This window comes from Dermacentor andersoni, chromosome 7 (assembly GCF_023375885.2).
Source record: "Dermacentor andersoni chromosome 7, qqDerAnde1_hic_scaffold, whole genome shotgun sequence".
Taxonomy (NCBI): Eukaryota; Metazoa; Arthropoda; class Arachnida; order Ixodida; family Ixodidae; genus Dermacentor; species Dermacentor andersoni.
The window spans coordinates 1,547,746-1,572,918 of record NC_092820.1 but is presented as its reverse complement, the minus strand read 5'-3'; the positions used below and the strand labels follow the sequence as shown (position 1 = coordinate 1,572,918).

Here is a 25,173-nt window from a genome sequence, read left to right as displayed (position 1 = left end):
GGGGAGTTACCTGAATGATTCGCGATAATATTGACTTTATTATGCTTCCTGTCCCCGTTGATATTAAAGCACTTTGGATTAAGATCATTTTTAAGAATCGTTCCGTCCACATAGGTGGTATATATATGCCACGAAATTCACCATTCCAGGTACTTTCTTGTCTCCGGCATTTTATGGAGTCCAATATGCAACAAGGAGATAATATTATACTTTTGGGTGATTTGCGAGGAATGAAACAGATTTGATTTTCCACCAGCTTGCTCCATGGCACTAATTACCTTCGCCACATACTGCGACCGAAGCAGTGGAGTTGCCGAGGCCAAGACTGGGCATCTGCTGCTGCTTCCCTCTACGTGCTTGCATATTTTAACGTGAAAGCGTTAAGGAGCTCGTGTTTCAGAAAAGCCAGTGTCGTTGGCTGTGAGCGATAAATCCCAGAAGGCACTTCATAAATAAAAACAACTTGCAACATGGGCTGGGTGGGAATCGAACCAAGGTCTCCGGAGTGTGAGACGGAGACGCTTCCACTCAGCCACGAGTTCGATGGTTCAAAGTAGGACAAAAGCGCCTTTAGTGAATGCAGTGTTACCTTAGAAACGTGCCATAGAAAGTTATACTGTGGTGTATCGCGGTAATTATGAGCATGTAAATTACAGAAGTCGCAGTTACACGAGTAGCGAAGTACGTTTCCGCTACATTTCTTCTGCACTCTGCGCACACGCAGAGCCATCTTGCGGCAAACATAGAAGACCCCCTCCTCGCAATGTATGGCGCTGCCACGACAGGTGGCGCGCCACTCGCCCGCGTGACACGGCTCCTCTTTCCGCTCACAGCGAGATTCCTAGGTGCAGCGTTCGATGTGGGACACCTCTGACGTGATCGCTGCACCGTAGCACGTCTGGTGGGAAAGCATCCCCTGCGATATGTGCTGTGCTGCTGGCGAGGAGCCATACGTCTGCGTGGTGCTCCCAAGCGAGATAGAGGACGATCCCATTGAGGCATCAGCCCCATGATCGTGTCCGCCTTCATGGCGGGTCGCGGCCCGGCTGTCCGTGCTGATTACGACATTTGGCTCGCGTAGATCGTTTCTCCCTCCGAAACACTGAGTTATTTGGTTCGTTCCACTTGCTCAGGCACATGTTTCGTCATTGTGTGACTCAAGAGCATGCCGAACGAATGAGTGGGCGGTGCAAACGGGGTGCAATAACGCTATCGCGTTCCAGTCTTGAAGGCGAAACTTAAGGGTCCTCCAATTTTTTTTTTTCATCTGCTGACAGATCAGCACTGCGTTTACCTTCTTTGTCCTGCGTTCATGTCTTATCAAGATGATCAAGTCATTGCCAGTGATAATAATCATGTTGTTGTGCTCCCTTCTATTGCGGCATCGCCACATTCAAAAGACAACGAGAATGAGGTATTGGGTGTCGCCTTCGCGTCCTTGCATTCAGGATCTGTCTTGTCCTACAGAATCAGATATGGCGCACTGTCTCCAACAACCTTTAAATCGGGACGTCTTGGTTTAGATGCGTCATTGTTAAAAAGCAAGTGCGAGCGAGACCAACCAAACCAACCAAACCAGCGCGAGTGAGAGCTGACACGAGCAGACGATGTTTAAAACAAGCAATCCAGCTGAACCAGACGCAAGTACAAATAGAGCAGTCGGGCGGGTCCACATCATACCAGTTTCCCGCATGTAGGTCACTGTAGGGTTCACTCTTATTGATCTCCTGTGCTCACGGCTCACTTGCCGCCACAGCGAGCCACGGGAAGTCAGCCCCCGACCAATCCCTCCCGCAGCATGTGTTTTGCCACTAGTGTGGCTGGGGCATTACGGCACAACGTAGAAACGGCGACCTTGCTATTTCAGGGAAGGTGAAAGTTATGCATTTCCTTTTTTTTTTTTTTTTCGAGTGCAGCGTTCAGGAGTTTCTCCTAAGCCTTTCCTCTATGGCGAGGTCAGAGCAATGCTGGTAGGAGGCGGCCGCTGCGTGATTTGGCACGCTAAGAGCATTGTCGGAGAGCAGTATGTTCGAATTAACCGTCCCAAATATTTGCGTGTTCGAATTACTGGACGTTTTCAGCCATTGGAATGCATATAACTTTGGCGGGACCACGGCGTTAGTTCGAATAAAACGGCAGTTCAAATTAAGCGTGTTTGAATTAACGAGATTTGGCTGTACTAGATGTGTACAGCAGTGCTATATGTGGCTACATTACTTGAATGCTAATCACATTACTGCTGAACAGTCATCGTGAGAGGAGTTCTGCCAGAATTGTTTTGTGCTGTGAAAGTACTGAACAAAGTGGGTGAGAAAAGTAGCTGCTCCATTAGGAAGCCAGTTGTACTTTCTGAGAAGCTTTAGTTCAATTGGTGCTGCGCAATTACAGTAAGACAACACAGGAGCTTTTCTTCTCATTCTCTACTCCGGTTGGCTGAAGTAAAACTCTTAATGGTCACAGCACAGCACATACTTGATGACAGAAAAAAGTGTTTTATAGATACAGTATGTTCTAGTCTGACAGGAATTAGAGGACATTTTCAGGCTTAGGATGGAGTGCACTCGAAACAGCTGCAAAAGGCCTTCAACCTACAACTTAATGTTGATGATGACAGCAATAGCAACATATTGGCTGGCTTGTCAGCAACAATAGCAGGAGACACAGCAATGGCAATATTATTCATATTTTGTAGCAGAAGCTGAAATAAATGCGACCTTGCCAACTAATAATAATAGTATTAACTAGCACTAAAACAAATTTAGCTATATGATCTCATTTGCCTAGTTGCTTTTTGGAAGGAAGTTCACATGCATATGCATGGCTGCACAAATATATAAATTATCTTACTTGCACAGAGATGGCGTTGCAAGCCACTTGAAGATGTGATTCAGGACAGTGAAGCCCTCAGTCAAGTCCTGCATGCTCCTCGCAGACCTTGAAACAGCACCTTCTAGCTGCAACGCGCCGGACACAACACTTGGCCTGTCCCGCACGTAGGTCAGCTGACCACCGCTATCGACCCATATAGACACACTACTCAAATCAGAGTTTGAAGGCGCACAATGATGCCGTTTGCTTTTGGTGCGCCGAACTTTAACAGCCTTGGGAGAACATGGCACACTACTGACCAAGGCACAGTTCACTGGCACTTTGTCTTCTGGTTGCTGGCATTCTGTATCTGCTGATTTTACGGTTGCAATGACTCCATCTCCAACGTGTCCAGAAGAGCACAGAGAATGGGGTTGCAAAGGGTTGACTGTTTGGTTCACTTCTGATGGCACTTCAGTCCGGTCACACGAAGTTTGCCGCTGCACGTCTAGTACCTCGTGGATGACTTCTATTTGTGCTTTTGAGATGTTGCTGTCCATGCACCAGAAGGTGGATGTTCCGTCATCGGAAGGCTTATCTGCTTTGGCTGCATTGCTGAGACCTTTCCTCACTGTTTTGTGTCCACCACTATACTCTGTGTGTGACACACTTGAAGGGTCACTGTCCTGCACCGTCGGTCCACAAGCCAGTGAATACGATGAAGTGATGATGATTGAAGGTTGTGGCTCAACAGGCAGGGTGTCGAGTCCATAGATGACCTCTTCTTCCTCAGCAGTGATGACTCGCGATGCGCCTTCAATACTTGTACTTGCTTCATGACCTGGCGGAGCCATGTACACCGCATTCAGTTTGGTGGCCTCAGCAGCTTCAGGCTGCAAAAAATATTAATGAAAATTGTATTAGTCTACAAAAAACTTTCCTTGAATAATAACTTTCACGAAAAAAAAAGACAAGAAAAAATGGTAGGCAATCCTAATCTTTGACAGGTTTCTCTTAGTGGCACTGGCACCATGGTGTTGGTGTTCTTTAGGTTAACTTTAGGTGAACCTAATTCGGAGGCAACTGTATTGCACTTAATGGCCGGTTAAATATCACACCACCTTCGTGTGTGTGACGTCATCAGTGACATCATTACTTCTGCTTTCTACTTCTGGGTTTCGAGGAATTTCGCCAATGTCGTGCTGATGTGGCGGGTCTCTAAGCTCTACGATTCTGTGTTTTGGTGTGCGGTAATCAGTGATTTCTAATTATTCCGGACACTTCAGTAATACAACTTGTAACTAAACTTATCAGGGTGTCTACCAAGTTGGCATTTCCAAATTCCCCGAGTTTTCCAGGTTTTCCTGAGTGCCTTTGCAAAATTTCCTGAGTGACACAGAACTTCGTTTTATGTCAAGACGGGTTGACACCATGTTGCCTGATGCTGCTACTCTCTAGTAAACATGTAAAAAAACAAAAAAAAAACTACTTACAATTTGAATATTAAGGACTAGTGTTTATTTTATTCAAAAAGAAAACAGAAAGGCGGGGTTATAACATGCACAGCGAATAAAATACCTTTAAAAAATTGTAAAAACCACTGCAAATCGAGTTGTACATCCTTAAATACGAATAAAAAGGAGTTGCATACTGCAGCGAAGATTTTCAGATATGGGAAATTTCTATCAACTGATACAAAGCTGATTGTTATGAGGCCTGAACTTTGTCACAAGTGAGATTCTCTCTCAAAATTTGGTAAGTAAACCTCAACTGTCTTGACCAACGTTACTAGACTAACGGAGCGTAGCCAGGGGGGGGGGGGGGAGCGTATGGGGCTTCAGCTCCCCCCCCCCCCCCGAAATTTGTGTGCGGAAGCACGCAGTGCAGCGTTGGTGTATTCTGTGTTTTCTTTGTTGACTGCGAATTTCAGCAAGCATGTCATCCACGAAACTGTAGCCTTCACCGAGTTTGTTAAGAATACCAGCAAACGATGCCAACGTGCTGCGTACCTGGCTGCATAGGCGGCTATCGGAACAATGTCGACAGTTCGGCGCGCCACTGTGCTCCCAGCAATGCGACACTTCGCTCAGTGGGGAACAAAGCGATTCCTCGTGCCGACCGGGAACTCTCTGCTAAATCCACGGCACTCGCTCGTGCCACTGCTGCCACGTTCGTCATCGTCTTCCACAGCTGGCTCCGGTGCCATTCATCATTCCAGCGTATAATTTCACTTTTCTCGTCGTAATGGGGAGGCCGCGTTTATGGGGGTATGAGCCATTGCTTAAGGGAGTATGAGCCAGTCATTGTCTTACGTAACGGACAGATTTAATTTTGAAGAAATTTAATTTCGAAGAATCACAAGCGGCAAATGGCGGGCGAAGGCTGCTAGCCAAGCCGCTGAGCAAACTCGAGACATCGAACGGAAGCGACAACAGCGGACTGTGGGCATACCGTCAGTGACGTCGTTCTCTCCGTCGCAGCCGATTGTGTGTGCAACCTCATAATTGAGAAATACTTTAATGAACCCTCGGGATTAAGCCAGTCATAAACACAGGTGCCCCACGTTTCAGCTTCGCTGGTTAACCATCCTCATGGAGTGGAAGAGCCGCCAATCTTTTTAATTTTTTTTTTCGTGGCTTGTGTGTTCAAAGACTGACCTCATCATTCTTTTTGTAGCGCTTCTTTAGCATGGTGAGAAGCTTCGGTGGGGATGAAGATCAACCTACAATCACGCACTTTGGCCAGATCTTCAGGCTCCTGAGCCTAAACTGCGCGGAACGTTAAGAAACTGCGCGCAACGTTAAGACGACAGGAAGAAACACACGGCATTTAGAAATGCAGCTTCTGCGGTTCGCTATATGCGCTTCTTTCTTTCGTGCAGTTTATCCTTCTTTCAGTATGAACCAACTGACCCCATCAATCTTATTACTGTAGGTGGATGCCGCTTTCTCATGGCACCACCAATTCGGATAAGGGAGAATGCCAGCAAGCGCGAAACACGCAAACTGCCCGTCCGCATGAGCTCAAGGCTGCGGCGAGGCGTTTGCAGTGGGGCTCGATGGAATGGTGCTGCCACCTGGCGGATGTCACAGAAGTGGCGACAGTGGCTGTAAGCACGTGGGTGGAGAGTTTTACAACTGAAGCTAGTCTAGTAACATTGGTCTTGACATACTCTCAGCCCACGCACAACACCTTAGTGTTGTGTTTCACTGCTTTAAAGAGTTTATATTGGTTTGGATATGGGACACCATCTCGGAGTCAGCCAACACTAAGTTTTTTCAGCTTGAACTTCTTCAAAGAAGCCACGGCACACTTCGTTTCCCATTCATTCCTCAATGCGCAAGGTCGTTTTTGTTGTCGTCCTCCTTCTGCCGCACGTTTGTCCCAAGGACCATTTAGAGCATCCTCTTAGTCAGTTGTAAAGTCACCATCCAATTTTTTGGACTACCTAGGGTCCCCAAAAACAGCAAATAGCAAATTTCAGTTATGTGCTGGAAGTTGTTACGTGCCCTCTAGGGAGCGTTCTGCTGCAATAATTTTTCAAATAGGTTCATTAATAGCTGAGATAGAAATATTTCAGTGCCGCGAGCCCATGATTGACGAGGGCCATTGCCAAGTGAGACACTCTTTCCACTTGCCCTCTCTGGCCTCCTCAAGCGAAATTCTTTCCTTGCGTTCTCCCATACCAGAGGTTAAGGATTGCGTGACACATACGTCATGGGCCTGCCTTATTTTTTTTCCCTCGCTTTTTCTTTTGCTGCGCGGTGCATTTCTGCTGACGGCGTTGTGCGCGAGCTGTTGCGTTCATCTTGTTTTGCGCAGCACACGATTTTGCGTGCTGCGCACGGGAGCACCTGACTAGCGGTATAAGCCAATGCTACGCAAATACTGAGGAAGACACAAGCGGATCATAGAGCATGATCGAATGCTGAAATATCGCAGAAAGTAACATACTTTCGTTGTCTGCACACGCGACTGCATGACATAGGAACATGCAAACAAAACAGAAGTACAGTGCTCACGGAATCAAACGCGTCAATTTAGGGCTAAGTAATGCGCATACGTTCGCTTCAACCGGCTGCAGTTCGTGTCACATCGACGTAATTCTAGCGCGTACACTTACATCGGAGCCCTCGTCACCTTTGGTGACCAAATTCCTAGCGACATGACATTGTGCTCTCGCGTACTTTGCACATATGTAGGGTTGTACTAAATGCTCCGTGTCCTATTTCAATCCGTGAGCACTGTACATCTCTCTTACCGCGGTACGAAGTAAAACAAGAACATGCAGACATTCGGTTTTTGTGTTATTATTTCTCTAAACATTAATTCGTCGACTGAAGCAACAGATTACACAAATAACGGATGTTGCCTTAAGTAATTCTCGAAATTACGTGTCACTATGAGCAACATAACAGCAGTGCGATGTACATAGGCGTACTTATTCAATTACGTCCGCTCTTACTGGGAGCACGGCGCCCATGAGGAGAAGGCCAGACTGCATTCGGTTTGAAATTTCAACTCTTTCCGCGGCGTGTAGCGATGTAATACTTAGCAGACACAATCGTTAGCACGCATAGTACAGTGCAGTCCACTTATAACGATATCGAGAAAGACGAAAAATATGATCGTTATAACCGATGATCGCTATATCTGGACTGCAGTTATCAAAAAAAAATTTTTTTTTAACGCGTTTGCGCTCTTTACCTTTGCAGCTCTGAACTCGAATTCGCTACTTGCTCTAAAGAATAGATGATGTATACAGTAGGCCGTGAAAAACAAACTTTATTTCTAGCGCCGAAATAGTCCGAAATCTGCACTTGCTTTTGCGGCAGCTTCAGCTTCACAACCGCGGTGTGCTTGGATTCCAGCTGCTGCGCGAACACTTGCGGCAATCCTTTAGCATGCATAAAATCAATTAAGGAGTCGATCGACGACAGTGCACTTTGCGTGGACATCGTGGTCGGGGTCAAGGAGCCACTGTCGATCTCGTTGTCACTGTCGCTGATGCCGTCGCCACCATCGCACAACTTTGCGTCTGTCGAGACAGCACATCATCGGCGATCGCCTCGTCGGTGACCTCATCGCAGAACGAGGCAGCACTGTCTGCAGTCAAAAACTCCTTCGACACACCACCTGTGTCACCAGTAGGAATGAGCTCCCAGAGCTCGGTTATGTCAGCGACTTCCACCGGGTCGGTCTCAGCGGGTTGGGGAAGTTCGTCCTTACGCACAAAGCCCGCCTTCTTGAAGCAATTGGTGATGAACCGCTGGTAAAGTGCCTCTTCAACAAAGGGTCTCTAACCAAGGGTCTCGTACAAAGGGTCTCTAACCCATTTTCCGCTGATCGGAATGGCCGCTGATACCTCCTGCCTTCACAATCGCGGTGCGCCCGGTTTTCAAGATGGTTGATATCGTTAACTGGACGAGCTCATACTTCTTCACGAGGGCGCTCACCTTGAAGCCGCATCGAGAGTCCTGCAAAATATCCATCTTCGTGTCAAGCGACACAGCTTTGCGCTTTGTCGGCGCCATCTTCGAACTGGGTTGAACCGTTGGTTGCACGCTGCTTCGGTGGCGTCAGCCTGCTATCGCGAGAGCATAGTTTCTATGCGCGAGAGAGACGCGGGACGGGCGCCACCGCGCCGCTTTGCTTGTCCCTTCTGTTTTTCTTTCTCTCTCTTTCGGAGCGACTGTGGCCGACGCGCATGAAGCAGCTAGCGCCATCTTGTGGCGCGCTGCGCCAACGTTGGCTGCGCCTACTCGTGCGCGGGCGGGGCGAGACGCGCTGCGCGGTAATGGCGGCAGATACGAACTTACGTAGGTAAACCGCCTCGTCTCGACATCGTTCGTTTCAGGGAACTAAGCAACGCAAACGTTACGATTATTTGGCGCGGAAAACGCCGTCCAGACTGCAAAATTTTGATCGTTATATCCGATATGCGGTGAATAACCTATCGTTATAAATGGTTTTTTTCCCCATAGACCTAATGCATAAAATGACACTCTCATGTCGACCCATCGTTATAACCGATATATCGTTATATGTGGTATCGTTATAAGTGGACTGCACTGTATGCACAGCGCTTGTCAGCTCAAAATAGCCAGACTTCGTGAAGGGCACTTTGATGGCTCCAATCGCCGCAAGCACATCCGAAAAAGCTCGGAACCTGCCAGTACACTAATTAGGCATATTGGTGCTCGTACTGTGGCAGGAGATGGCGGGTACATGCGTGTATAATTAAGGAATACATACTGTGTCCCAGTGGGCACGGCGGCACAGCGTATGCAATGTTGTCTGACCGCCTTCTGTTGCTTGAACAGGCGATGCTGATCGCCGCATCATACCAGCTGCATGCGTGGAACCAGTGCGCCATCTTTGGACCGTACCGGCATTCAATTGGACCATGCTATCAACGTTACTCTCGGACATGGAGACCAACGGCAAGAGACGGGAATTACGTCCGACACTATAAATCGGCCACCGTCAACCTACGGCTTCAGTGGGCATGGCGGCACGGCGTATGCAATGTTGTCTGACCGCCTTCTGTTGCTTGAACAGGTGATGCTGATCGCCACATCATACCAGCTGCATGCGTGGAACCAGTGTGCCATCGGACCGTACCGGCATTCAACTGGACCATGCTATCAACATTACTCTCGGACACGGAGACCAACGGCAAGAGACGGGAATCAAGTCCGACACTATAAATCGGCCACTGTAAACCTACGGCTTCAGTGGGCACGGCGGCACAGCGTATGCAATGTCGTCTAACCACCTTCTGTTGCTTGAACAGGTTAGTTATTACAAATATTATGGCTACAAGAATGATAATCGCTTTGCTGTTGTGCTGCCGTGCCCAGAAGTGATTTTTTCCGGTTTTGCATCTTTATGTCTGTTGCTGTCTGGCGACGTAGAAAAGAACCCTGGGCCAGAAACGAAAGTGATGTTAAAGGAATTGTGCGATGGCCCAAAAGGCAATACAATCAGATCTAGAGAGCATGAGCAAGCGACTGAAGGTGGTTGAAAACAGCCTTAAAATATTTAAAGAACAGCTGAGTACAATTGTTCAATTGTCTAAAACAGTAAAACAGTTAGAGAGTACACTTCGGCAGCAGCAGGAAAGAATGGACAGCTTTGAGGACAGAAGTAGGCGGAATAACCTAGTGGTATTTGGAATAGCAGAAGGCGAGAAGGAATCCTTAACTGACCTTGAAGCGAAAGTGTTAGTAGGTGTATTCGAAGAAAAACTTGGCGTCAACTTGAGTACCATGGAACGAATACATCGGATAGGAAAAAAGAGTGCCCGGTCTCGACCTGTAATTCTCAGGTTGTATGACTATAGGGAAAAAGCTAAAATTTACAAACAATGCAGAAAGCTGAAGGGCAGCAGCGTCTCAATTTCTGATGATTTTTCCAAAGAAACGCTGGCAAAGCATAAAATGTTCTGGGATTCCGCGAAACAAGAAAGAGAGGACGGGCATCGCATTTGCTTGAATTACGACAAACTACATGTGGACTCTGACGTGTACACATGGGATCAATCAAAGCGCAGCTGTGTGAAGGTTTCGTATCCTAACAGATGCCCAACTGCTGGTAAGGGTGACTGACGGGACAAAGAATGTGATTCAAATGCCTTCCGCTTGATCAATTTGAACGCTATAAGTTTAGTAAACAAAATTGGAGACTTAGAATACATCCTGGCTAATTACAATCCTCATGTGCTTACAATAACCGAAACATGGCTGCGGCCCGAAATACAAGACCAAGAGCTCGTAGCACTTAATTATAAGATCATACAAAGAGGTTGTGATGCTCATGGGGGCGGAGTTGCTATTGTATTCAAGGCCGATATTGACTGTGTGCAAATGACTGGCATTCCAACACATGAAAGCATCTGGTGTGAAATTAAGCTAGATAAACAAAAATTCCTGGAACTGTTTATAGACCGCCTAAATCACCCATTTCCTATGTTGAAGATATGCAGCTTTACTTGGAAAGCATTAAAAAGCACAGCTGTCGCATAACCATTGCTGGGGATTTAAACTTGCCAGGTATTGATTGGTCTACGCTTAGCGTTCAGCCTCGCGAAGATGCTCCATTGTGAACTACTTCAAGAAATAGCTTTCAGTAAGGATTTGCAACAGGTAGTTCATGAGTGCACACGCGTAGTTGGGAAATCAAGATCTATATTAGACTTGGTGTTCCTAGACGGGCGATTTGAGGACTACGATGTATCAGTTGAAACCGGCCTCTCGGATCATAAGCTAGTTTATGTGGAGATAAGATTGTTTTAGCAGCAGCCATATTTGTTCGCGATATGCCGGAGTCCTCCACTATGGCGTGCCTCATAATAAGAAAGTGGTTTTGGCACGTAAAACCCCATAATAGAATAGAATAGATTGTTCGCGATATAGAGCTTAGCGCCGAAATTTTATTATGATCTTTTTTTCACTTCCGTCTCTCACGGTTAATTTTCCGCTTTAAATGTATAATTTCGCGGGTTATCCACGGGTTTCATTTCATTTCATTTCATTTATTCAACCTTAAGGGCCTGAAGGCATTACATAAGGGGGAGCGTGCATCAAAGCCGCAAAACAGCAAGCGGGGCTCGTTTTGCATTGCCATTTTCACGCACCGACGTTCACCGCACACAACATGACACAACTTCGAGCTACGCGCCGGGAAGGGAACAGGGACAAAATGCGCGATGTGGCCGCATTGGCGCTGCGCATTCGGAGAGCGGTGGCGCCACCAACTGAGCGCACGAGGAGTATAGAAAACGTTTGCAGCAACGCGCTAAAAAAGCTGGCATTTTTTAAACGGAAATTGCGGCGTACCTCATCGACCGTTAAGTTAACAGCATACAAAGCTCTTGTCAGACCAAAATTAGAATATGCTGATTTGATCTGGAGCCCTCATCAAAAATATTTACTCAAGAAAATAGAAAGAGTGCAAAATTTAGCTTTGCGGTTTATATACTCCACATACTCGCATTTTTCTAGCGTGTCCGTTCTTCGCGACAGGGCGAAATTGAAAAAACTAGCTCATCACAGAATTGTATCTCGCATCAAATTTTTATATCAGCTGTACCATGGTCGCTACAAAATACTGCGTGAATGTTATTTACCTGAGACCCCATGCGGTCTGCTCGTACAAACCACAACAAAACAATTAAGCAACCATTTAGTAATCATAACATCCATCAATATTCTCTTTTTTCCCATGCAATTTCACTATGGAATAAATTAGCCGAAGAAGTAGTTAACGCTAATATGTACAACAGAATCGTTTGTTCAGCTTTCCAATAGCCTTTTCTTTGACGTCTAAAGTGCCGCAATAAAAGCAGTTGCTTTTGCGTAACGCTTTTTCATTGTAATTTTGTTTATGTATTGCACTGTAGTATGTTCATGCTTATTTCTGTTACGTATAGTGTTGCAATGATGTATGTACATGTTTTTGTTGTGTTTTTAATTGCTAATTGACATTCGTAATTTACGTTGCTCCAACTCCTGCTTGGGCCTGAATAGGGCCTGCAGTATTTGTAAATAAATAAATAAATAAATAAATAAATAAATACCTGCGCAACCTTTTAGACTAGATAAGTCTCATGTTGATGCATCTCGAAGTCTGCCCTACGTATAAATGACCACACGTCATAGGAATCTGATAAACAGTTTTTGGCGCAACCACCAAATTGTTTCTTATGCGGATGTTTAACGCTACATTCATTCTTTGCATCATCCTTTCTTTCAAACTTATTTTTAACCTTAGAACACACATTACCTCTTTTGTTTTTTGGCGAGAACGCCTCTTTTACTTCCTAACTCCCAGCCACCTTTTTAAGTCTGTGTGAAAGGCTGTGAACAATCACTGAAACCTTGGAAGTCAAATCCTTTTGCCTTTGATTCCATTCTGTCACCACACCTTTAACGCATTTTCATTGTAAGTGCTTGTTACATGGGTCTTGCTGTATTTTATGTTGACCCGGTGGCTTTGGTCTACAGCATTTTATCTCAAGTGTTATATGCACTGTGCTCTGTTGACTAGATCGCGCAGATGTGCAGGCATTTAAGCAGGAAGTACTTCGAAAATAAAACAAGTTATTAGAAAGCGCTCGTCCTTGTGTTGCTCCTCTTCTTTGTCCCTGTTTGTTTGCGCACAAGAAGTTTTAAAAAAAAGAAAAATCTCTCTATCAATTTCCCTGGGGCTGTCTACCAGATTTCTTGCGGCGGTTGCAGCCAGGTCTATATAGGTGACATGATTTTGGCTTCTAGCGGGAAGTGAAACACGGACACAGAAAGGAGCAGACAGGACGAGCGCTAACTCTCAACTAAATTTTTATTAAAACGAAGAACATATATATATAGGCACGCTAGAAGCCAAAATCATGTTACCGTACCAACTCGCCCAACTGTCTATCCTTTTGCACTATACAGTGCAGTCCACTTATAACGATATCGAGAAAGACGAAAAATATGATCGTTATAACCGATGATCGCTATATCTGGACTGCAGTTATCAAAAAAAAAATTTTTTTAACGCATTTGCGCTCTTTACCTTTGCAGCTCTGAACTCGAATTCGCTACTTGCTCTAAAGAATAGATGATGTGTACAGTAGGCTGTGGAAAACAAACTTTATTTCTAGCGCCAATGACCGTGTCAAGGATTAGGCGCGCCGAAATAGTCCGAAATCTGCACTTGCTTTTGCGGCAGCTTCAGCTTCACAACCGCGGTGTGCATGGATTCCAGCTGCTGCGCGAACACTGGCGGCAATCCTTTAGCATGCATAAAATCAATTAAGGAGTCGATCGACGACAGTGCACTTTGCACATCGTGGACGACAGTGGTTCCTTGACATCGTGGTCGGGGTCAAGGAACCACTGTCGATCTCGTTGTCACTGTCGCTGATGCCGTCGCCACCGTCGCACAACTTTGCGTCTGTTGAGACAGCACATCTTCGGCGATCGCCTCGTCGGTGACCTCATCGCAGAACGAGGCAGCACTGTCTGCAGTCAAAAACTCCTCCTTCGACACACCACCTGTGTCAACAGTAGGAACGAGCTCCCAGAGCTTGGTTATGTCAGCGAATTCCACCGGGTCAGTCTCAGCGGGTTGGGGAAGTTCGTCCTTACGCACAAAGCCCGCCTTCTTGAAGCAATTGATGATGAACCACTGGTAAAGCGCCTCTTCAACATCGGCGTACAAAGGGTCTCTAACCCCTTTTCCGCTGATCGGAATGGCCGCTGATAGCTCCTGCCTTCACAATCGCGGTGCTCCCGGTTTTCAAGATGGTTGATATCGTTAACTGAACGAGCTCATACTTCTTCACGAGGGCGCTCACCTTGAAGCCGCATCGAGAGTCCTGCAAAATATCAATCTTCGTGTCAAGCGACACAGCTTTGCGCTTTGTCGGCGCCATCTTCGAACTGGGTTGAACCGTTTGTTGCACGCTGCTTCGGTGTTGTCAGCCTGCTATCGCGAGAGAGACGCGGGACGGGCGCCACCGCGCCGCTTTGCTTGTCGCTTCTTTTTTTCTTTCTCTCTCTATTGGAGCGACTGCGGCCGATGCGCATGAAGCAGCTAGCGCCATCTTGTGGCGCGCTGTTCCAACGTTGGCTGCGCCTACTCGTGCGCGGGCGGGGCGAGACGCGCTGCACGGTAATGGCGGCAGATACGAACTTACGGAGGTAAACATCGGCTCGTCTCGACATCGTTCGTTTCAGGGAACTAAGCAACGCAAATGTTACGATTATTTGGCACGGAAAACGCCGTCCAGACTGCAAAATTTTGATCATTATATCCGATATGCGGTGAATAACCTATCGTTATAAATGTTTTTTTTCCCCATAGACCTAATGCATAAAATGACACTCTCATGTCGACCCATCGTTATAACCGATATATCTTTATATGTGGTATCGTTATAAGTGGACTGCACTGTATAGGTGAAACTGGCAAGTTCACACGGCGACTCGAGGAGCACCAGCGTGACATCAGAAATGAAGATATCGCTTCTAGTGCGCTTGCTGAGCATGCGCATATGTTCGGAGGTCACATTGATCGGGACAACACGGCAATCTTAGCCAAAGAATGAAATCTGACACAACCGGGACCATGAACCGAGCAGCAGGAAGCATGCTAATGATCTACAATCAGTCATTACCTCACAAACTTAGCTTTTAATATGCCACTACTCGTCTTGTCTGCCTCATTGTGAACAAGGAACTCATACGGCTTCCGAAACGTCTTTCTTTTCGTTTGAATTGGTCAGTGACTGCTAACCTTTTTTCAGACCTAATGCATAAAATGACACTGTTACCTTGACCCATCGTTATAACCGATATATTGTTATACGTGGTATCGCTATAAGTGGACTGCACTGTACACGAAGTAAGGTCTGCAGTTTTGTCAGTGTTGTGTGCACTCAGGCAAACATTAACAGATCTCACTTGACCACGAACTCACTGGTACAGCACGAGCTAATGCTTCACCCAATGTCTCGTAAACTTCAGATTACTGAAGCATCATCATCAGCACGTGCAGCAACTTAGTGGGCACCAACTGTTCCGACTCCGCTTTTGCACTTGCCTCAGAGCAGACGTGTGCGCCATGGGGGATACATCCCCCCTCTTCCCTGCACGATCATCTCCACTCCTTCCCCATCACAGAAGGAATCATCCACTCTTGTGTTTCTCTGAGCAGTGCAAGATGCCGCATGTCCAGCGGTTTCTGCAAGTTGTTTACCAATGCGACAAATGGCAAAGCGGTGTTTCCTGCATATCACTGTTTCCTGCCTACCACATCCCAGGATGCACGCTTTTACGGCGTTTTCGCTGCTCAAACTTTTCATGTGGAAGGACATTTGAAATACCCTTTGCCTCGGCCAACATATTTATTGTATTTTGCTAAATTTACTGGCGATACAGGCTCTAAGCACATGCTTGAAATGGCTGAAAACTTCGTCAAATCAAAACCGTATAACGAAATTTTTTTTTTTAATTGTGAGAAAAATACATGGTTTTCAATGGAACTAAGGAAGGGAAATGAGAATAATTTGTTACTGTATTTACTCGCATAATGATTGCACTTTCTTGTAAAAAGAATTGACGCAAAATCAGGGGTGCGATCATTACGTGGGTTAAATTTCCCACGAAAAGACAAAAAAATTTTCGGCCGGCATTTGCTGCGGGACACCAAAACAAAAATGGCGGCCGGCGGAGCAAGCCGAACGCACTGAACGTGATTTTTTTTTCTTCTCGTGAGTACATTGCGTGCATTGAAACAGTTTCTTCCATATCAGTAATGAATAATATCATTAATATCTGCAAGTTTGCAGCAATAACGTAGCCATGTCCACTTTGAGGGGACAGAAACAGATGGGCATGCTTAGCTGCCAGTGACATAGAAACACATGGCCAGCATGCTGCGGAAACTGCGGCATCTGTCTTCACTACTATCCTAATAAGGCATGTTTCTGCTAAGGGTGGGTGAATATCTTAGCTGTGTTACAAGCGTCGGCGTATGAATAGGGTACACTTATAACGTATCAGTGTAAACGTGGCTACTATCGTTGCCACTCACAATTTGTGGCGTGTTCACGAGTGCAGATGAGAAGAATCGAAAGGCGCCTTTTTTGTTGTTAACCACAACCGTTATAAAGCCTACACATAATAAAGGCAAGTTTGGTTGCAGCTTTTTTTTTAATCATGGAAGTGCGGAAAGTGATGAAAGTAATGAAATGAGGCATCTACTTAAGAATGTTTGGTGCATGCTGACCACTTGGTTTGTCTTGCAGAGTCATTCGTGTAGCATTCGACAGATGGTAAGCGCGATCAATATTAGCTAGACTTGGCACATGACATATTGCTGTGGCAAGTTCGGAGTGCGATCATTACATGGGAAATAAAAAAATAGAATTTTGACAACAAAATTCAAGGGTGTGATCATTAAGCGAGTGCAATCATTATGCGAGTAAATACGGTACACAGAGAATTTCATTAAATCGGGGTTTGACTGAATTGAGATTTTACTGTTTCAATCAGCCTAAAGAAATGTGAATACAAAACCTCAAGTGCTGAAAGTGCACTCATTGCCAATGCCCTTCCGTTTTCCTGTCACATAGCAGCAGGCTAGACAAGAAAAAAGGCTGCTTCGCACCGTAAACTGCCCAGTGTGCGGTTGACACCCGAAAGTTGGTGAACAGGTTGGGGAAGGAACACAATAGCCATCAACCCCTCTGTCATCTCCAGAAGTAATTTCCTTTCTATCTAGTGTTGTAGGAGACAATTCTCTGGTAGGCTTCAGTGTGTATCAAGCTTCCTACAAATTAGGCACATACTGTACAGGCTTAATTTAATGCTCGCCGGGAAGGAAGAACATAGTGGCCTGTGCTAATGAAACATCAAAAATAAGTATAGTATTTCTTTTACAAAACCAAAGATGTCACATCAGTGAAGCAAAGGTAAGCAAATTGAAACTCACCGTGCTTGCTCTCCTTGCTTCAAGGGGCAAGTGCACTGCACCTGGTTCCAATTTTGGTGCAATTGCTCTTGCAGTATCCATTTTGGGCATGCCAGAAATGACTGTGCACTGTCTGCTTGCATAACTCAAAACAGGAACACTGGCTACTTCGCGTGCAACCACTTGTGTTGCAATTGGTGTCACAACTCCAAGCTCAGCAGAAGCTGGCACCAAAGTTGGGTCAGTGCACATGGTTTCCTGCAATGACTCTTGTTGTTCCCCAGCCCCAACAGCCAAGCTTGTGACACTTGCAATCTTTGGACCGGTGCGAAGCAAGCTCCTCGTCATAACACTATGCTGAACTGGGGTCACTGGTGCTGGGTCACAATCTTCGAGCACCGCCAGTACCAAATCTGTGGGAATTGGCTCTGACCCAACTGCCTCTCTTGCTGCAGTGTTCAAAGGCACCGGCAGCACAGATGTGAGCGGCACTGTTGTTGCTTGAACACTCGTGGTGACCGTCTCTGGCAAGCTCAAGACCAGTCGCTGTTTGGCTGTCACCTGGGAGGGCAAGCTGGGTAACTGCACGGTATTCGATGCCTGTACTGACGGCGGGATTAGCGGTGCCTGGAGCACAATGGTTTGCCCACTGCCCATTTTCTGCAGCTCCTCGGCACGCTTCTGGACCAGATGACTGACAAGCGATTTCAGCTGTGTGTCACTCATGTTGCCAGAATTCTGAGTCAATTGGATTGTGCAGTAGAGACTCGGTACCACCGTCAGGTTCTGTGGACTCATGGACTGGAATCGCAGTGTGGGCATCTTGGGTGCTCTTGCATTGCCTGCAGCCACTGTCGAGCCCGGTCGTGGTGGTGCGGGAAGCAGGAGTGGCAGGCGAGGACGTGGAGCCACCTGTGCCGCCGGTCTGTATGATACCTGTGCACCTCCTGTAAAGGGACTCGCCATCGATGTTGGCTTTGAGGTGCCGCCACTTGCCACGACGTGAATTACTGGCACAGAGATGGTGCTGCTTGAGCTTGACGTGGCAGGCATATTGTTGGCTGCTGTACAACTCGAAGAGGAAGGTGTTGTGCAAGTCACTATTGATGTGATTGAAAAACTGGGACACTGCTTGCGCATGGTGGCTGTGGAATCGCTAGTGAGGCTGGGCTGGAGAGGTTTCGTTATGGTTTTCGTGGCAGGTTCTTTCAAAACTTGGACCCATGTAATTTCAGGCTTAGAACTGGTGCTGTTGCAACTTGCAGTGGCATTTTCTAATTCTGAGATTGCTTTCGTGCTTTCCAATGTTCTTGCAGTCTTATAAGGCTTTTTGATGCAAGCCTGCAGAAAAACGAATAAACAAGAATAAAACAGAAAAATTTGTGGCACATTTCAAGAAACGCTGCCATCTATAAAGCATCAAAGACAGCATGTTAAAACACATGTAGCCAAGCTTTGAATAAAAAATTTCAAAGAAATATAAAAGGAACAAGTGTAGACATGGCACAAACAAAGTGGATGCCCCATCATTCTTGAATCAAATATTTTCATTCATTTATATATACTGCGACCTTATACAAGATCTTAGCAGTGTGGTACACGAATAAGTACACAAAACAGAATAAGTACAAAAAAGGGTGAGCTGCACTCAAAATTTTCTTTACACAAGTGCTTAAAAAACCACCAATCCACAAAAACAAACTTTAGAAGAGTGAACTTCTGGGCTAGTTGGTTATCCGACATAATAAATGAGTGTTGAGCCAAGACCACACACACAAGAAAATGCCCGTGTTGTGTCCTTCGTTGTGTATGTGGTCTTGGTGCAAAACTCATTTATTATATCCCAAAAACAAAGAAGTTAAGCAACATTAGTTCAGCGATTTTCAAATCGTAGTCAAACAGTGACATCACAAGCAATCTCAGCAAGCACAGAATGCTTTTCATTAAAGATATGACGAAAAAAGTGATAATGAGTCCTGTATTACAGCCGTAAAGGCCAGCTTATTCCAATCTACGATGGTTCTAGGAAAAAATGAATACTTGAAGCAGTTGACACATGTATTAAGTAGAGTTACAGCTAGCGAGTGTGTCTGCTAGCGTAACCTGTTGTATAGATAAGAAGGTGGGATGTGTCAATGTTGTAATCCCTACTTATTAGCTGAAGATAGAATTTGAAACGACATACATGATTAGCCGCTCCGAGATACGAAGTAATTAAAATGCACCCATATGTAGTGTAGATGAATTGAACAGCTTTTCTTTTGTAAGCTTTCTAGCTTTATTGAATGGGTCCCATATACTTACAGCATATTCTAATATGGGGTGGATGAGTGTTTGGTATGTGTACTGTTCGTGTGGAGGATTTTATTAAGCATCTTAGAAAAAAGAACTTGCGGTGGCACTAGGAATTATGAAACTAGCGTTTTACAGGCCGAACCTGTGTCCTCAAAAGCAGCTTTTACTCAAAGAGTGGCGATAGCGGCAGACACAGTCGGCAATCAGCGAAAATCTGATCTACCCGCCAAGAGCGTTGGCTTTTTACACAAATCATCGAAGGTTCCAGAGTAATTAGTGGTGCCCACGTGTCTTCCAGAAAGTTCTATACAATTCGGGTCGCACATGCAATTAGATTACACACACTTCGATGACAACCGAACCATCGATAACATTCAAGAAACTTCCGATACATGCATGTCCCGCGCTGAGCGATAACATTTGTTAAACAGTGAAAAGCACTCACCCATAAAAGATAAACAAGTCCACGTGTCAATATTGTATTACCTCTGACAAAAAAGCGTTTTCTGTGCCATAGTGATGTAGTAGTGGCTTCTTTGTTTAATGTTATGCACATATATACTCTCTTTTCAAAATTAACGCACATTTGCCATTGTTGCCATTGTTTACATTATTGCACTACTTAATTACAGTCCCTGTTTAACCTAAGTTGGTCTTCTTTGGTTGTCGTTTCATTGTACAGCATGCAATCTTCAGTGTAAAGCCTGGTTTTAACAATGAGGTTAGTGACAATATCATTTATATATAACAAAAACGAAACTTTGGCCAAACATTGAAAATATGAAAATATGAAATATGAAAATATGAAATTAGTGAGTATTAATGAATCAACTTCTCAATTACTATAATTAGATGAAAAGTGCCACTGAGAGCATGAAGGATGCATTTAGAAGGAACATTTGTCTTTCCCCAATTAACAGTGTGTGCAGCATTCTTTCATTTGGGACTAGACTGCACACGGCTTCATGTTATGGCATGATTGCCATGACATGAAGACACGTCCTCGTGAATTAAGACGAACCTTTAGCTCGAGCCCAACTCTGACGCAGCCTATTCAAATACATGTAAAATGCAAAAATACATTTCTGTGATAACCCCCGGACCAATCTTAATGAAATTTATTGCATTTGAGAGACAAAGTTAAATTCTAGTGGCTGTTGGAAGCGGAATTTTGATTTAGGACCTAAACTAGGGAAAAAAATTTTCAAAAATTCGGAAGTTAGAAAAAAGTAGGCACGCGAAGTTTACAAATTGATAGCTCAGCATCAAACAGATATTGCGGTTTTGTAAATGGCATCAATTAGATCATTCAAAGTGGCCAAATTCGTTATGTCAATTTATATCTTACATGAATTTGTTACGTTGTTGTGGTGTTGATCGCAGGTGGAAGTCAGACTCCAGCCATCCCGAAGTAAAAAGCCGTTCATTTAACATATACAACCAATATATATAATGAAGAACAGAAGCGCCCCCTGGGGAATAAAGAACTGAAATGAATGACGAAACTGAATATAACGTACTCCCTCCCTTATTTTTAGTGGTTAGTTGTTAGTAAGTATTATTAAGGAAAACCCCAAAGCATGCACACTGCGCTTATTTACACATATTTGCAACCTATGTACACAATGTCAGACCGCCAACTAATTGGTCTGATAGTCTTGGAGCCAGGCCGGTGGCCGGCGCTCTCGGGTCGGCCGCGTTAGACGTCGCACTGGCGACGGGCTTGTTGACTGCTGCTGCGGTATGCCAGGAGACAGTGCCTGCGTCCTGGGAGAAGGAGGCTGTAGCACGGCAGGCTGCAGCACATCGGGAGACAGTGGCTGCGGCGTGGCAGGCTGCAGCGCCTCAGGAGACCGCGGCTGCGGTGTGGCAGGTTGCAGCACATCAGGAAGCTGCGACGTGGTGGGCTGCAGCGCATCAGGAGACCGCAGCTGCGGCGTGGCAGGTGGGCCTGGTTTCCAGGTGCCCCTCTCCAGAACCCTGGAAAGCTTGGAGGCATTCCACGTACGGCCATCTCCAAGTCGGAAAGAGGCTGGTCCCCTTTTCTTGATCACCTCAGTTGGTGAAGAAAAGGCGCAGTCTTCCTTGAACCGAACGGACGGTTTTTTGATACGGACAAAATCGCCTACGGCTATCTTCGTCTTTTTGGCGGCTCTCCTTTTGTCCTTGTAGTGCTTGCTGCTTTGCTGCTGACGGCTAACCCTTTGACGAAGTCGCGCGAACTCCTTGGCGGGGTCTTCAGCAAATGCTGCTGCTGAGAAACCCACGACATCCAGCCTGGTTCGGGGCATTCTACCATGCAGCAGGACTGCTGGGGCGACCCCTGTGGTGGCATGCGGAGTACAGCGGTAAATGGCAAGGTATTCTGTGACAGCTTGCCGGAGTGGTCGTCTTTCGAGGAGTGAAACTTGAATGAAATTCTTCAATGTGCGATTAAAACGTTCTATTTGCCCATTCGCTTGGGGGTAGTATACTGAAGAATGTGAGACTGATGCCTCTGTTTTGCAGGAAAGTTATGAACTCATGCAAAGTGAACTGAGGTCCATTGTCACAAACGATCTCTTCCGGGTAGCCTTCACGGGCAAAAACACTTGTTAAAAAGTCTTTCACGGTGCTCGTGGACACTTCGCTGCAAAAATACACCTCTGGCCATTTAGAATGGTAGTCAACAAGCGTTACAGCAAATCTGCTGTAGTAAGCTGCATACTCCAAAGGACCAACAATGCCTAGGCCAAGCTTTGGCCACGGTCGCTGAGGCCATTCAACAGGTTGCAACGGTGCTGGTGATGTTTTGGCGGACTTATCTGCCTCTAGGCAGATATCGCAGTTTTTTACTGCCATTTCCACTTGCTTATCCATTCGTGGCCACCAGAACTGCTCACGCAGTCGCGCCTTCGTGCGCATGATACCCGGATGTATCTCGTGCGCGGTGCCGATGATCTGAGCCGTGAGGGAGGACGGAACAACGAGGCCCTCTCCACGCAGAAGCAGGTTATTGACAACAGAAAGTTCTTCCTGAATGGCGTAGAATGGTTTCGCCTCTTCTGGTATGGACTTCTTTGGCGACCAGGAACTCAGCACGAATGACTTGACGGTTTCCAGGCAACTGTCATCGAGGGCGGCCTGCCTGAACTTCTCCTTAGTCACGCAGGCTGGTTCAATGAACGAGACAATTTCTTCCTCCTTAGCAATCTCTGCCTCCGAGGTAGGTGCTGGTAGCCGAGAAAGTGCATCTGCTACAGTGTTTGTGGACCCCTTGCGGTATTCAACAGTGAAATTGTAGCAAGGCAGTCATGCACTCCAGCTTGCGATTCGGAGTGGGCGTCTTCCATGTCCTTGTGACGACAGCAAGGACACCAGTGCCTGGTGGTCTGTTCGAATTGTGAAATGGCGACCCCACAGGTATGTGTGCCATCGCTCACACGCCAAAATGCACGCGAGAGCTTCTCGTTCACCGACTGAATATTTTCTCTTTGCAGGTGACAGTGTACGAGATGCGAAAGTGACTGTGCGGAACTCGCGGCCACTTTGTTGCTGCAGGGCTGCTCCCAGCCCACTGTCAGACGCCACAATGACTGGCAATGACGGATCGAACATCTGGAGGACTGTACTCGACGAAAGAATTTTCTTGACCCTCCGGAAACTGCTGTCTGCTTCGACAGACCAGATGAATGGCTCATTTTTGTGAAGTAAGACTCTCATAGGCTCAACCACTTGTGCCAAGTGTGGAACAAACTTGGAGTAGTATTCTACGAGACCCAGGAACGAACGAAGGGTGGCCACATCAGTTGGCACTGGTGTGTTAACTATGGAGTCTACTTTCTCTGGAAGTGGCGAGATACCACGTGCAGTAACCTTGTGCCCTAGAAAGGCAAGTTCTGGAACATTGAAAAGCCATTTGTTGTTCAGTTTCAGACCTGCATTCTTGATCTTTTGCAGCACGGTCTTCAAGTTTGAAAGGTGTTCTTCTGCGGTCTTGCCAAAAATGATGACATCATCAATGTAGAACAACACGCTAGGGCAGCGGTCAAGGATTTTCGCCATCATCTTCGAAATGCCGCTGGGGCAGAAACCAACCCAAAGCAAACTCTTTTAAAACGGAAATAGCCATCATGAGTGATGAAACCTGCCAGATCCCTGCTGTCAGGGTGCAAGAGAACCTGATGGTAAGCGGAAGCCAAGTCAAGTTTGGAGAAGTGTGTAGTGCCTACCAAAGCGTTAAGCAGCTCCTCTGTATGGGGCAATGGGAATTGTCTGGAACAATAGCTTTGTTCGGCTCTCGAAGGTCTACGCATATCCTGATGCTACCATCTTTCTTGTTAACAACAACAATGGGGGACACCCATTCAGAAGCATCGATCCGCTCGATGATGTCAAGGCTCAGCAACCTCTGAAGCTCATTTGATACTGGTGACCGGAGAGAATACGGCAGACGGCGAAGCTTCGAAGTTACAGGCAGCATGCCTTGCCGTGTCTTGATGCGATGCGTGAACCCCTTAGCAAGACCCAACTCTGGACTGAAAAGTGAACTGAACTCATGTGCTAAGGCTGGCGGAAGAGGTTTGTTACGGGGCTGCATCCTTGACGGTGTGGGAATAGAACAGGATAGCGTGTCAACAACAGTCGGCTGCGGAGCAACGGACGTGTATAAGCACTTGAGAGCAGAACCCTCAATGCGAAGATCCAAGGCTTTAATGCAGTCAAGACTGATCAGAGAAGTTCCTCAGTGAACAACATAAAAACATAGCGACGCTGTGCGGCCTTTAAACCGAGCGTCTGCCTGGAAACAACCTAGCACTGGAATCGGCTGTTGAGAGTAGTCAGACTAACATGCGGAGCAGGCAGGAGCGGAATGCTCTGAAAATATCGACTGAATTCTTGCTCCGACAGGATTGAAACAGACGACCCTGAATCAACGAGGAATGTCAAAGTGACATTCGTTACTTGCACTTGAATATGAATTCCGCTACGCGCAGAACGTTGCACAGTCAAAACTTTCTCAGCACTGCTGGATGACGAAACATCTTCATGAAATTCAACTTCACGGACTCGGCCTTGCATTTGGGTTAGCTTGCAGTTGCATACCCTTTGAGAGTGGCCCTTGAGACCGCAAAACGAACAAGTCTTGCCATGTGCTGGGCACTGCGGCGCTGACGCAATGCGGTCTCACGAGCCGCACCGGAAACAATGTGGCGAAGCGGAGCGACTACTCTGTTCTCGGTTCCACTCAGGGAGGCGGTTCCACTGCAACGCACGTGAGCCGCCCGCGCTCCTCGTTAAATTCTGCTCTAAGGTAGCTGCCGATTGTGAATTCCTTTTTTTCGAAGGATGCGACGATGGTTTTCGATGCTGCGGCAATAAAATTGCTTCGACTGAAGCAGAAAGCTCCTATAGCTCTTCAGCCGCCTGCTCAAACTGAAGTGCAATTCGAACAGAATTCTTGAATGAAAGTGTGGAACCCTCGAGCAGTAACCGCTCATGTACGCGAGTGGAAGCTACGCCGGCAACGAATTGATCCCGCAGAGCATCATCTTGCGAGGCAAACGAACAATGTGACGCTAGCTCCCGTAGAGCGGCAACAGAGTCATGAACGGACTCGCCTGTGTG

At 46.3% G+C, this 25,173-nt stretch overlaps 1 protein-coding gene across 5 annotated transcripts in view; it reads right to left on the bottom strand.

Moving 5' to 3' along the window:
• LOC126535674 (uncharacterized) overlaps window positions 1-25,173 on the bottom strand; it is a 372,872-nt gene that overhangs the window by 191,863 nt on the left and 155,836 nt on the right. For all 5 annotated transcript variants that reach the window (XM_055073269.2, XM_050182479.3, XM_055073268.2 and 2 more), the window contains exons 10-11: window positions 17,293-18,612; window positions 2,848-3,701 (exon numbers count right to left, since the gene is read on the bottom strand). In XM_055073269.2, the coding sequence (XP_054929244.1) occupies window positions 2,848-3,701; window positions 17,293-18,612 (2,174 nt within the window). The remainder of the gene's footprint in view (window positions 1-2,847; window positions 3,702-17,292; window positions 18,613-25,173) is intronic.